The sequence below is a fragment of the Protopterus annectens genome, chromosome 1.part0 (genome assembly GCF_019279795.1).
Source record: "Protopterus annectens isolate FY-2018-M chromosome 1.part0, PAN1.0, whole genome shotgun sequence".
Taxonomy (NCBI): Eukaryota; Metazoa; Chordata; order Ceratodontiformes; family Protopteridae; genus Protopterus; species Protopterus annectens.
The window spans coordinates 882,289,993-882,305,159 of record NC_056725.1 but is presented as its reverse complement, the minus strand read 5'-3'; the positions used below and the strand labels follow the sequence as shown (position 1 = coordinate 882,305,159).

At 42.7% G+C, this 15,167-nt stretch overlaps 1 protein-coding gene across 2 annotated transcripts in view; it reads left to right on the top strand.

Moving 5' to 3' along the window:
- LOC122795602 (sialin-like) overlaps window positions 1-15,167 on the top strand; it is a 925,743-nt gene that overhangs the window by 443,699 nt on the left and 466,877 nt on the right. For both annotated transcript variants that reach the window (XM_044063877.1, XM_044063869.1), the window contains one exon: window positions 1-186. This exon is cut by the window's left edge and continues 48 nt beyond it. In XM_044063877.1, coding sequence (XP_043919812.1) covers window positions 1-186 — 186 coding nt within the window. The remainder of the gene's footprint in view (window positions 187-15,167) is intronic.

Genomic DNA, 15,167 nt, shown 5'->3' with positions numbered 1-15,167 from the left:
GCTTTCTTCTACGGTTACATCATCACTCAGGTTCCTGGAGGAGTTGTGGCTCGCAAAGTGGGTGGAAAGTGGTTGCTTGGACTTGGAATACTGGGTACTGCTGTGTTTACACTGCTTACTCCACTGGCAGCAGATTTGGGAGTGGGCTATGTTATTGCAGTCCGTGCCCTAGAGGGTCTTGGAGAGGTAATGTGCCTTCCTTTGTTCTCAAAATATTTCACTTGCCTTTCATTGACGTTACTGTAAATACTGAGATCATTTATAGAAGTCTGTGTGTAAGAGTTTAAAAATGATTTCTCAGCTGTGCTTTCACAGTTAAGTTATTGGGCTAAGAACCCTTGCAATATGTTAGCTAAACCTCTTAAAATATTTTTCCTTGTCTGCATTTTTTTGGATATTTTTTAACAGTCCAGCTCGTATAAACAAGTTTTCATACCAGGAGATCTTGTATCAAACATAATGAATGACATTGCATCGTAAATCACTGGGAAATTTGTACATCTCTATATTTTGTTGAGCTATTTGACAGCATAGAGAAGTTGGAGTTCTTGTTTAGAAGTTAGGACTCCTTAAGTGTCAAAATCAGAGCATTCTGTCTAAAGAGCGTCATTTAAAAGACAAAATGTCTTTGAAATAGATTACCTCACAGTGGCCTATATACTTATTCTGTACAAGGAAATTATTTTACTGTCCCATGGTAGCTATAGTTTCAAATATCCAGGACACTGTGTAATTCTTTCTGAATATTCTCCGGGCAATTGATAGCGCAGTTATAAATGAAGAAAATGTGGTTTCTGTTCTGCCCTGGGTAAGCTCACAACAGTAAGCACAAAAACTAATACAAATCTCAGCAGAAGTGTTAGTTTTTAATATGGCATTTACAAATGCATTGCATCTGTTGCATTTTGAGTTCATATTTCATCAAAGGAACAGCTGTTAACAGTGGCTCCAAAGTAGTCTTCTTTTGTATAGTTTGGTCAAGGGAATACAAACATATTATATTATGTATCTGAATGTATGCACACATTTTAGTTTTGCTGGTGTCCATCAAATGAATGTCAAAGGACAAAATAATCCAAAAATTGATGGAGGTTGATTCATAATGCTTTTACCTCACGTATACTGAAAGAGAAAAAATTAGGGATCCTGCTCAGATGCCTGGGAGTCTTGTAATGAACCCCAGTCGTACCTGTTTTCTAGACTTCGAGAGTGTTGGTTGTTTCGTTTTATGTACAATTTGATGATGTTTCAGACTAATACAACCATGGAGTACAAAATCAACAACATCTGTAAGCGTAACACCAGTTGACCATTCTGACAATATTATTGAATGATTTATTTATTTGTTTTACATTTGTTTACCGGAATAGTCTGACTGGTTACATGTCCATTTTCAGCGGAGGCCTGGGGAGAAAAGCTCCACATAGACACACTTACATAGATTACACAGAAGTTAGCAAACAATTATAAAAACAAAGTGATTATATACAATGGCTTAGTAGTGTTCCCTAATAGGAACTCGCAGTTCTTATGGACAGACACAATTAAAAGTAAGAGACATCAGATTGGACACAGAGCTTGGTGACGTAGTAACAAGTTATGATAATTACAGAATATGCTTTCAGTTTATAACTTAATCAGGGTTGGTACATGGGCATAGCCAATTCGCTTTGAGATACTGTTTGAGGGTTTTTTTTGAAGATACTTTTGGAGGATTGTAGGGTTATATAGTTTGGCAACGAATTCCAGGTTTTGCCAACGAAGTTGTCAAACAGGGATTCACCAGTAGAGTTATTAGCTTTGTGGGTTTGGACCAGTTGTTTATCGGCTGACCGTAGGGATCTCAGGTTGCTATATGGCGTAATAATATTTTTAAGTGAGGGGGTATCCTCGGGGTAGTACAAAATTTTGTGTGCTATTAAGAGTTGATTGAATTGAATTAAGCTGGGCAGTTCTAGCCACTCTAGATGTTTAATGTTCTGGCAGTGGTAGGTTCTATAGGTGGAGCCAGTGGTGAATCTGGCAATATGATTGTAGCAATGGGACAACTTACCTAGTTTGGATTTGTTGAGGTTTGAGAGTACAGGCGAGGCATATAAAAGAGTAGGTGTGATCGGGCGATTGCAGTCCTAGTCAGTGGGGTTAAAAATATCTTATTTCAATACAATGATCCAAGCTTCTTATTTGATAGCCTGTATGGTTTTGTTGACCTGTAGGTCAAATTTGAGATTATTGTTTATGATAACCCCTAACAGTTTGGTGTGATTAACTGGGGAAATAGTGGTGCCATTGTTAGATGTGACAGAGAATGAAAGTGCAGTAGATCTACTAGTGGGGGAGAAGAGTAGAAGTTTAGTTTTATTGAGGTTCAGAAGTAGGCGTTGGTTGGTGAGCCAGTTCCCGATGGTGTTAAATTAATTTTGGGTTAAGGTTTGCAGTTCGGATGGGGAGGTGGCTGAGCAAATCAGAGTGGAATCATCTGCATATTGAATGCAGGTAGCTTTGGGGATAGCAGTGTGAAGGTTACTTGTAAAAGTAGCGAAGAGTAGTGGACCTAGTATGGATCCTTGAGAGACACCAAGTGTGAGAGGGAGCTGGCTGGAGAGTTTGCCCTGCCATAGTACTGTCTGTTGTCTACCAGTCAGGTAGGATTGGAACCACTGGCTAGCAGGCTTGATGGAAATAGATTTTAGTGAAAGCATGAGAAATTCATGGTTGACCATGTCAAAGGCTTTTGATAGGTCAAGAAAGAGGGTGGAGATTAGCCTATTATCATTCCTGTTTTGGTTTATGGCAGTAGTTAAGGAAAGGAGGGCTGAGGTGGTGCTGTGGTATGGCCTGAAACCATGCTGGGAGTTGGATAGTAAGTTATTCTGTGTAAGGTATTGCATTAGTTGCTTGTGTACACATTTCTCCTTTATTTTGGCTAGTGGGGAAATAATGGCAATGGGTCTATAGTTGGATATGTCTGAGGAGCTACCACCTTTATGGAGTGGGATGACATGAGATAATTTTCCAGAGGGAGCGGATAGCATTTTTGGATAAGGTTCTGTTGATGAGGATAGATATGGGATATGCAATGGCATCTGCAGCTATTTGTAGGTACTCTGCAAGGAGGAAGTCAGCAGTGGGGGTGGTAAGTTTTAGTTTTTTTTTTTAGAAGAAGTGTTTTGATAAAACTAGTGGATATTGGTTGGAAGCTAAATTCAGGGTGATTATTGGGTAAATTAGGCATGTGGTTTAAGTTAGAGGAGGTTAGTTGATTTGCTAGGGATTGGATTATTTCAGTGAAAAAGTTATTAAAGGTGCTAGCTATGGTCTCTGGGGAACTATGGGTGTAGTTAGCCGGTGTTGGGGTGGTGGAATGACCTGGACGAAGTAGTTGATTTAAGCCTGGCCAGAACTTTTGAGGGTTGTTATGGTGTTTTTGTAGGAGATTTTGGTAGAAGCTTTTTTTATCCAGTAAAATAGATTTTTTTTGTATCATTCCTGAGTTGACGATATTTTAGATGGTCAAGTGGGGCTTTAGTTGTTCTCCAGCTGGCCTAGGCTCTTGTTTCTAGTTTTGATTTTAGCTTTGGTATCTTTTGATAATAAGTTTAGTATAGTGAGAATAATGACACAAGAAACTCTGTTGTGATGTTACTGTGAAACCCTGCAGAGGTGTACATTAAAAGAATATTTTCAAAACATTTGTAACTCATACACATTAAGATTATAATTCGGTAACTGCTGGGATTTCCATGGGTTCCACCTTCACGAACAGGGACGTCATATACCTTTACCAGTCTTTATGCGTACAGTTCTGTGATAACAGTAATTGAAACTTGTAAGAATTGGGTCCATCTTGGTAATAGACAGGACTGTATTCCTCAGGAATTAGTATTGCTCAACACTAAGAGCTTTTTCAAGTTGCCAACTCTCTCCCCAGCTTCCATCATGCTTCTCATCTTATAGCTGCCCAGTTTTTCATTACCACATTATGTTTTGGACAAGGAGGACCTGTTCAGGCACTTCTTAGGTAATTTTTTTATTCTTTTTAATATTTTTTGTCCCCGTTGCCTATCAACAATCAGCCTTCCCACCTTGGAAAGCCTGCATACAGACAATTATATGAGCTATGTGGTTGTGTTGCTAACCTCAGCCCCTGGTGGTTCATGTGAGCCAGTCCATCATGGTAGGGGCATTATTTTCCCTTCTGTTGTGTGTGTGTGTGTGTGTGTGTGTGTGTGTGTGTGTGTGTGTGTGTGTGTACGCGTGCACTCCTACAGATGCCTATGAAGGCTACTATCACCAACTTGGATCCCCAAGCCCACATCCTGTGGTCATTGTTGTGTAAGCCTCTAGCTTCATGGAAGCAATTTAGCTGATTAGGACCATATCCCTCCTATGATGGACAAGCCAACATAAGCAACTCATTTCCAGCCATCATTGCCCATGTCTACTAGCAGACAAACTGCTCGTCAAAGCATGTGGGATATACTCAGGGAATTAATCCCTTTCTGCCACCAAATTGGAATATTAAGTTTTATGATAAATTGCTTTTTTTCTGTAGAGTAGTCTACAGGATTGCAATTCACCCATTTTTTCATACTTTTTACTAACATTTAGAAACTTTGTAATCTTGAGAACCTGACCCCCTTCCCCTTCTTCAGCATGAAAATCTGTAGTCTGTTTCATCTTACTCTCTATGCCAAAGTCTTTTTTTCTGTATGTGTGCCTGCAGCTGGACGTCAATACCAGTTCATCTGTTGTCTGTGAGAGAGACACAGCAGAATTGATTTCACCATTTGTAAAAGTTTCAGTAGGGGCATGTGAAATCATCAATGGGGAAAAAACTACTTTGTTGATGAAACAAGCCATGACAGATAGGAGGCTTGATCTGGAAGAGTCTATGCAGTCTCCTTCCCCACTCTGACAGACTGATTAAAGCATTAACTGTTTGTAAAAGTAGCTGACTCCAAATCCGGCTCCAGACAAGTGGAGTACCTCAGGGTTCAGTCCTGGGACTGCTCTTGTTTGGCATCTACTTCTCTGAAGTACAGGCCAACACTGAGGGACTCTGGCTAACAAAGTTTGCAGATGACTGCAAACTGAGAACCATTATTGAATCCCCAAATTATGTGGATATTCTACAAAAGGGCCTTACAGAAACAGATGCTTGGTGCCAGAGCCATGGGCTCAAGCTTAATTCCAAGAAATGTATAGTTATCCCCTTTGGGGAAAACCATGTACCCATGAATTATCACATAGTTGGCAGTACACTAAACACCGAAAGTGTGATGAGAGACTTAGGTACACAGGTGGACAGTGGTCTCACCTTCGATAACCACATCTCCACAACAGTCAGGAAATCCTTCTGTGTGGCACACCTCATCACTAAGAACTTTTCATCCAGAAAAAAAGGAGGTCATTGTCCCACTGTACTCATCCCTCATTAGACCTATTATAGAGTAAAACGCCCCATTTGGTGTGTACCTCACCAAACATCTGCAACAGCTGGAAAGGCCACAGAAATACCTCACTAAAAGAATCACAAGCCTAAAGCAGATGCCCTATGCTGACGGTCTAAAAAAATTCCAGCTGTACTCTGTGGCATATCGTCTACTCAGAGGCAATCTCTGCTTAACATACAAGGCCATGTCAAACCCTAAGCTGTTGGACATGCTCCACTTAAAGAAATCTCAATCCCTCAGTGCCACATGCTCCAGGGATCTAAACCTTGTCATCACAATGAACAAAACATGCTGGAATAGACTGCCCATACATGTCAAGCCAAGCGCCTCCTTGGCCCTCTTCAAAAGGGAACCTTGACGATTGGATAGGAGATAGAAAATTCACCCCGGGGATCACATCAGTCGCCCTGCTAGACGGGGTCCAGGGAAGTAAATATTGTGGGAAGAAATATCCAGGGAATTGTTATGGCTAGGCTTGTATAGTGAATAACCTAGTACCAACCTATGAACTGCTACCATCAAGAAGCAGGCCCCAGTGACAAAGCCTTTATACACATTGCTCTCAGTGATGAAGCCCTTATTGATGGCATCCTCAGTGTCAGGACCATCACTACCATTGGCCCTGGTGTCAAAACTCATGCTGACACAGGCATTCAAGCCATGGAGAACAAAACCTAATCTTCATTTCAGGCACATCTGGAGCATTTAGTTTCACATTTCCTATGCTACATTGAGTTAGTACTGATGTCTTCTCAGAATCTGATATCAGCATCTATTGGCTTGGTGCCACTCCAGGCACTGATACAGTAAATTGCTTCATATTCACAACACACATATTTCCTGCTTATCTGGTTTTAATGATGCTTACAGCAAGTACTATTTGTGTCAGCAGAGGCTGATTGAACCACTGGTGACAATGATGTTGGCACCAACAAGTCATTATGGTTTTAGAGTCAGCAGAACTGTCATTGATAAGATGGATCTATATACAACTTGTGTTTCTATGCCAGTGTCAGTAGAGTAACTTCTGCCAGCCCAAACCTTGATGCAGACCCTGCTATGCATGGCTGTGCCTAGTTGACATACTGGGATTATTCATAGCATGCCAGTGGCATCTGTTAAGCAGCTGCTGCATCCCTGCTTGTCTCAGAAAGCTATGCAAAGACCCTTCTCCTTATCCATGTCTTCAGAACCATTCCCAAAGAGATTTTGCAACACATCCTAGAAATCTGAACATATCGTTTTTTCCCTTGGGGAAGTAGTTTTACAAATGTGTATTCTATAACATGGCTTGGACACACAACAGAGAAATTGTTCATTAAGTGATGAGTTTATGTAATGCATTAATTTGTAAAGAGCAACATTTTCAGCGGATTTGAGTAAGCTACTGTTTGCCATTGGTAGGTACCTGAAATTACTATGTCAGAGCTGATGAACACTGCAAAAAATATGTTCTATATTTTATAAAGATTAAAGTTGAGTAACAGAGAGGGAGATATTGATAACATTCTAGACTGTGGGAAGTTCCCATTATCAAATATATGTAAAGGCCAGTTAAAAGCAGGTCTTAATGAAGGAATTTGTTTTAATGCAATTTGTAAACACTACAGAATTGATGTTTAGCTTTGCACATATTCATTTTTTGAGGCCTATGTTGAATGTTAAATGAGTGTGTATAATCTATTTCATTTTTTTCATAATTGTAGATTTAATTTTTGGCTTTGTGGATCATGTAATTGATTTTAATGTCATGTGATCATTCACTGTCTGTCTGTCTGTAGTGTGGTTTTATTCATGTATACCAGTATGAAGTTTGTTCATTGTTCAGGATTGAAAACATAAAGGGTCACTGTCTTTCCTGCATTTTTGTGAAGTGTTGTATGCTTTTTGTTTTTGATTTGTCATTTCTAAACAGTACTCCACTATCTTTTGTTTTTAATTTTCTGTAATCTTTAATACACTAAGTACATGCAAGGCTGTGTTAGAGCACTTCCCATTATGGCAACATGTGCTTCAGCAGGTCCATTTAGAAATGTGTCTGTACAAAATATTTTAGAAGCTGCCACATGGTAACTGTCTGCTCTATCGTTAAGCACTAGAGTCTGAGTAGATCTGTCTTCATCATGTCCATACTATAAGTGGTCATGTAAGTCTCCATCTTCCAAGGATGACCAGTTACTCCTTTCAGAAGTTGATATTTACTGTTACAGTGAACTTTCTTAAAGAAAATGCATTTTTGTAAGGTACTTACCACAACAAATCTTTAAATAAAAGTAAGTGTAACATTACAGCTTTTTCCCCCGTACTTCCCCTAGAATCAGGACTTGTACATAGTAACTGCTGTAATGTTTATGAAGATTGCATACAATTATTTTTCACTTTTTAATACTTTTGTTGCATGACCATTGCTGGCCTTAACCACTAAATAGTTACCTGCCTGAAGCATGCTGCCCAGCTGGGCTTCCGTGCTTTAAGAACTGAAAGGAGTATATGACAATGCAATAGTATATTCATGCCTTCTGCTTCTGCACTTTTGAATAAGTGAGACACATTTTCAAATATATCTTGGAAGATGTTAACTGAGAGGAATCCAGCTAGAAAATGGGATGCAGAAGGTGAGTAAACCTAATTTTTATGAGTTGAAGTTCCACGGACCTCTGTTTGAAGGTCTGCTGTTTTAGTAGGTAGCCCATACAACTGTACTTTGTTTGCTCACCATAATGTCAAATCTATGTGAAAGTGCTCTGTCTGGGATACTTTATCATTCACATATCCCACTCCCAATTTCCCCTGGCCTTTTGCCTTGCACAGACTAGCTCTCTAATGTCAGTCATAGGTTATCTTGGCGTTTGTCTGGATATTCCCAAGAGTCGGGTTAGCCTGACAAAACTTGACTGACCAGATTTTGCTGATTATGCTCAAGCCTTGGAAGTCTGCCAACCAGAGCATCTTCTCTCAGATCCAACACTGAGATCCCATTATATGTGGTCAGTCCTTATTGTGACAAAGTACTGTTTAGATACTTCTTTTAATGTACAGCAAAGATTGTAATTTCATCAATGTAGCTCAATTAAATTTGTCTAACATAAAGTTGTTGCCATACAAAAAGAAAATGCTTTACTTGAGCAGCTAAAGGGAAAACAGCATCTGAGTCCTTTAGATCAGTAAACTGGAACAGTTTTAAAACAGCTTGAAACACAGTACCTTGACCTGAGCTTCTCAGTTCAGAAGAAGATATTAAAAAGTCTTTTTCTTTTTACTTCCACACTGAGAATTCTGTTTTAAATTTGTGCCTGCTGAACTTCTCACTTGAACTGCAAGCTGGGCACTGTCATCAATTCCCCCTAGTGATATGGACATCATCCAAGAGGGTCTATCCCAAACAAATGACTGGTGCCAGAAACATAGCCTCAAACTGAAAGCCAAAAAATGTATCATCATCCTCTTTGGGGAGAGTGACGTCCCCACAAATTATCACATTAATAACAATGCCCTAAGTACGCAATCAGTCGTGGGAAACTTGGGCACCCAGGTTGATAGTAAACTGACTTTTGACTACCATATTTTCTCCGTTGTATGGAAAGCTTTCTACATGGCCCACCTCATTAGTAAGTGTATCTCATCTAGGTACAAGGAGGTCATAACATCCCTGTATTCTTCCCTTATAAGACCCATCATTGATTACAGTGCCCCTTTCGGCATGTACCTCACAAAGCACATGTAGCACCTGGAGAGACCACAGAGGTTCCTCACCAGGAGAATCCAGGGCCTCAAACATGTACCCTATACATTCAGGCTAAAAGCTCTGTCCCTCTTCTCAGTCTCATAGGCTGAAAGCTCTGTCCCTCTTCTCAGACTCATACAGACTCCTCAGAGGTGACCCCTGTCTGGCATACAAAGCAATCTCAGACCCCGTCTTGATGGGACTACTGCATATCTGCAAGTCCAGTTCCACTTGGGTAACCCGCACGCGCGACCTCAACCTGGTCTGTGACATCAGTAGGACTTGGTGGGACAGATTTGTGTCCCAGAGACTCCCCCTTCTGTGGAATAGACTCCTTCTCCGGGTCAAGCAGAAGTGCAACCTGGATGGGAACTAAATTCTTGGCTAGGCTTGTAAGGTCCTCAGGGCCAATAGCCTGGTTACTTCCTGTGAACCAGAGCTTCTTCTGTTTAGTAACAGTCTTCTGAAATCATCATCTGCAGCCTTAGTCAGCAGCAAATGATTTCACATCAGCAACACTAGTTTTTAAATCAGTATCAGCAATTTTGGCAGAGGTCCCATAGTACATAATTTACTTCTTCACTGCAAAACTCATAGAAGTTCCTCACAGCAGTTTTTTTCTCTTTTCACTCATTTTATCTCTTAAGCCAGTCTTCAGAGGTCTAATTAAATCTTCTTAAACTGTTTCATGTTTACAAACTTTTAACTCAACTCAGAATTAAAAGAACCACGCGTTACTTTGATGGCAGTGTGGGCCATATGCATTCTACAAGCTCTAAAGCTATGCATCTGTGCTCCATCATCAGCCATTGTATTCTTAACACTCTCACCAAGTTAGATACAGGTGGCAGACTGATCTATAAAGCTAGTGCGTGTAGCCGTGGTAGGCCACATGCATTTCCACGCATTGTACCTGATCTGATATAGTTACAAGCTAAAAAAAAATCAGCATATGACTTGTGATGTGAAGTTGTTCAATCTCACCGTTCATTCATCACTGATGGGCTCGGAGCCGATCCTTTGCTCTGACATGGCCGACTAGCAAGCTCAAAGTTCTCCAGTAGCTCGAGACCCCTCCCCTTATCCCATAATGCACTGCTGGAATTACCTCAGATCTAGTTTGCAGCGGCATGGATCTCTTGGTTTCCAGCTTGGCTCGAGACTTTATTGGGAGTTTTTCAACTTTTAGCAAGTTATATTTTTTCTTTTTTATATACCCTTGTTCTATTCTTAGTAGCAGATATACTAGATAGTAAATAGTAGTTTTTTCTGCGTTTTTACCCCTTTTCTCAGTATTTCTATCTTGCCTTCGGCCTTTTGGCCTTAGGATTAGTGATTAGTCAGTGATCCCCTTTGGGACTATTATTTTGGATCTCTTATTACTGTTTGTAGTTATTTAGTTGTTAGTGCCCCTTTTGGGCTGTGTGTATGTTTGTGTGAGTTACTTAGTTTAAAACAGCTCTTAGTTAATCAATGTGCTTGAGTTATGTAATATCTGAAGATAAGGACAAGCATCCAAAGTCTGGGTTTAAAAAGTGCCCAGACTGCGGACAGAAAATGTTAGTCACAGATGCCCATGTGTAGTGTGTTTACTGCTTGGGTGAGGTACATCTGCAAGAGTCTTGCAGCATATGTCATTCCTTTTTCACAAGAGTGTTGGCTGAAAGGAAGAAGAAGTTGATTGATAGGGGTATCTTTAAACACCCCTTTTCTGAGGCATTGTCTGACCAGGATGGAGCCAGTAAATCATCTAAATCTTCTAAGTCTTCCACTGATTCTAGATCCAAGAAAGGAAAGAGGACAGAGAGTGTGGTAACTTCGACTCCACTGCCCTTGGAGCCGACAGTCTGCTCTTTTCAGAACCGGGACACGTCTTTGGAACCGGTTACTGAAAAACCTCCTTCCATATTGCTCCAGTCGGCTCCATCTGTTCACTCTTCCAGGTCCTCTGTCAGCTTTGCTGATGTGGATAAGGACCGGCTGGTTCAGAAACTCTTAAAGGCACCAGGCCTAGTTAAATTGCTGTTGGCTCAGACACAACCATCGGAGCCGAAGACCACTACCTTTGAATTGTCTGCTCCTCCTCCGAGCCATATTGGACCTTCGGAGCCGGAGGAGGCTGACCTGATGATTGTGGATCCCTTGGAGCCGACACCTGCTCCAATGTCGTCGGCTCCATCTGCTCGGACGTTCTCGGCACCGACCGGGGACTCTAGGAGCCGACACTCTTCGGTCAGGTCCGGGGAGGATAGCCGCACCGACTCTTCCTCTCTGTGCCTCGGTTCGGGTGAGCTCGGCTCCTACCTCAGGCTCAGAGCCCACAGCTTCGGTGTGGGAGGAGATCGCAGCTCCATCAGAGCCATAGACTCCTTCTCATCGGAGCCAAGGTGCATTCGATGCCATGAGGTGAGTGTTGTCTCCCAAGACTTCCTCATCTCAAGGTCTGGCCTCTTCTTCCCCTAAAGTGCCTGTGTCTGTTTCTATTTCCTCTGGTCCTCCCAAGCGTAGAGATCCAGAGCCTCAGGTAGCCCCACAGGGCGCTCCCTGCTCTTCTGAGAACTCTCCAGAAGTTCCCCCTGAAGAGATTCCCAGGAAGAGATTATGCAAGAGGAGGCATTTGGACTCCCCCCAGGAGTCTATCACTTCGGACACTGACCTGGATGAATCAGAAGGGTCCCCTAGATCCCCCTCTGAGGACATCTCCTTTGTGGAGATTCTTGAAATCCTTAGGCAGAGGGGTGATTGGCAGTTCAAGAGCCCTACTGAGGATGGGTTGGTTCTCCTGCAGGCATTTGGCTCTCAACCTTCCACCTCTTGGGTATCTTCGCCCCTACGATGAGCTTATGGATCTGGTCTCTCGTAGGGCGTGGGACTCTCCAGATTCTATGGAACCTTTTCCTCGGAGGCCTAATAAGTTTATTTCAGCCCCTGTAGACAAGTCCTTTTTGACCAAGGGAGTCCCTGTTGATGCCATGGTGGTGGTGGCAGCCACTAAAAAGGAAATGTCTGAGACTTCCTCAGCTATCCATCCTCCTAATAGAGAATCTAGGATCATGGATAGATATGGGAAATGCATGCTCAATTCAGCGACTTTCTCACTCAGATCACTGAACTACTTGACACATTTTACCAGACTGCAGAGAGATCTCCTTAAGGAGTTGGGAAATACTCTTCAGGGTGCTGTAGCTTCGAGTGTATCTGATAAGATTGCCACTCAGCTCTCTACCCTCAATTCGATAATCAACTCCTCCATGCATCTCGTATCATACACAGCTGAAGGTTCGAGTAGAGCCGCAGGTACAAGAATCGCTCTCCGTAGGCATGCCTGGATGCGACTCTGTTCCTTCGCTGAACCCTTCAAGTCTTCTTTTACTAATACCCCGTTTGACGGCTCATCTTTGTTTGGGCCAAAGGTAAAGGAGACTTTGACCAGGTGTGAGCAAGAAGGAAAGACTCTGTCTGCCGTCGGAGTCCATTTTTCTACCCCCCACTCGACCCTTTCCCAAAGGTCAGAGGGGAGGAAAGATGTGGTTCCAGAAAGCCCAAGGAGCCTTTCAAGACACACATCGAGAACCCCCTCCAGAGGCAGAGGAGGGGGTTTCAATGGAAGACGCCACCCTCGCGGCAGAGGGGGTCCGCAACACCAGGGTGACGGAGATCACTTCTCTGGTCAATCCTGCCAGCGCTCCTGAAGGGAGGCCTTTCTGTCCTACTCTGGAGGCAGTCGGGGTCGCTTAACTTTGTACCCCAAAGCCTGGCTAAATATAACAAACGACAGTTGGGTACAAAATATAATTTCCAGAGGGTATTTCATACCATTCTCCACCCAGCCTCTACCTGTCAAAAAAAATCCCGGACGTTCCACCTAGTCACTTGGGACAAGCAGCAATAGAGGTATGTGGATTGCCAGAAAGAGTCATCCAGCCAGTCCCAGCAGACTAGACAGGATTCGGAACTTACTCAAGGTTCTTTTTGGTTCCAAAGAAAACAGGGGACTGGAGACCCATTTTGGATCTCAGCAGACTCAACCAATTTGTGAGAAAAGAGAAGTTCTGAATGGTCACGCTACAGTCCATACTCCCCTTGTTGGGGAAGGACAGTTGGATGTGCTCAGTCGATCTCAAGGATGCTTACTACCACATAAAGATGGCCAGACCATCCAGAGATCACCTGCATTTCAGGCTGGGAGCCAATCATTATCAATTCTGAGCTCTGCCCTTTGGTTTCACTACAACCCCCAGAGTGTTCACCAAGTGCATGGCAGTAGTCACGGCTCACCTGAGGCGTCTAGGATTCCAGATGTTTCTGTATCTAGACGATTGGCTCCTTACCTCCACCACCAGGCATCAACTTCTTCAAGCGAGAGAGGCTACTCTGACACTCTGCGATCAGCTAGGCATTACAGTCAACTTCGAAAAGTATGCCTTGTTGCCATCGCAGCATATCGTTTTTATAGGGACAGAACTAGACATGTCAACCACCACTCTCTGCCTTCCACCAGAAAGAATCTCTATTCTTCGCCAACACATCATGTCCCTAATATCAAAGAACAGAGCACCAGCAGCAGAGGTATTGAAAGTTGTAGGATTGATGGCAGCAGCTATTCTAGCAATCCCCTTAGCAAGGATGCATATGAGAATCCTTCAATGGCTTCTATTTATGCAATGGTCTTACCAAAACTTCCAATGAGTCACATGATCCTGATAAAATTCCTGCAAGAAGGATCTTTAGTGGTGGTCGACATCTCTTCGTGTCACAATAGGACGTCCTTTCATGCTTCCCCCTCCTGTTGCCACTGTGACCACGGACGCTTCCCTGATAGGGTGGGGGGCTATTTCAGGGAAAGACTGCCCAAGGCACATGGACAGATCAAGAATCACATCTGCATATCAATGTCCTGGAGATGAGAGCAGTACTTCTAGCGTTGCAATACTTTCAGGACTCTCTTCCTCTAGGGACAATTGCAATACAGACAGACATGTCAGTGGTCTGCTATCTGAACAAACAAAGTGGGGCCGAGTCTTATCCCCTTTGCTGAGAAGCTCTTAGAGTATGGCAGTGGGCACGGTCATCCCAGCGCTTTCTGTTGGCAACACACATCCCGGGCAAATCCAATGTAATAGCGGAGAGACTGAACAGAGCAATCTTGTTGCCCCATGAATGGTCCCTCAAACAAGAGATTGCGGACAGGATCTTCCGTAAATGGGGCCAGCCTTCCTACGACCTCTTCGCCAGTCACATCAACAACAAATGCAGAAGCTATTTTGCCCTAATTCCCATGCCAGGTCACTCCCCAAGGGATGCTCTTGTCCACGATTGGCCCCCGGGTCTCCTCTATGCATTTCCACCAATTCCCCTGATATCCAAATTCTTACAGAAAGCAAAGTCACTGGGACAGACAATCATCCTCATAGCCCCTCATTGGCCTCAGCAGATTTGGTTCCTGTTTCTTTATCATCATATTCTGGAAGATCCATGGATCTTGGACCCAGTTCCGGACTTGTTGACACATCCGTCAGTGGATCTTCACCCATCATTGCAGACACTGAAGCTAACCACTTGGCTGCTCCAATTCCCTGCATAGCCAGACTCTATAATCTTTCCCATGACACTAGTCAGATTTTGTTGGCTTCCCACAAACCTTCCACCAGAAAATTGTATCGTAGTAAGTGGTAGAGATTTTCGATTTGGGCTTCTTCCCACAACATTGACCCTTATCAAGCGCCATTGTCTTCTATCTTACAATTCTTGACGGAAATCTTCAACAAAGGAGCAGCGGCAGCTGTGATATGAGTACAATTAGCTGTTATATCTAATTTCCATCTAGGAATTGATGGTTTGAATATGTTGGCTCACCAATTGTCTAAGGCTTTTCTAAAAGGTTCCTTTCACATAAGGCCTGCAGTGAAGACGCCTTATTTCCCCTAGAATTTGAATTTTATGTTATCTCGTATCATTCTTCCTCCTTTTGAGCATGCATCATCTTG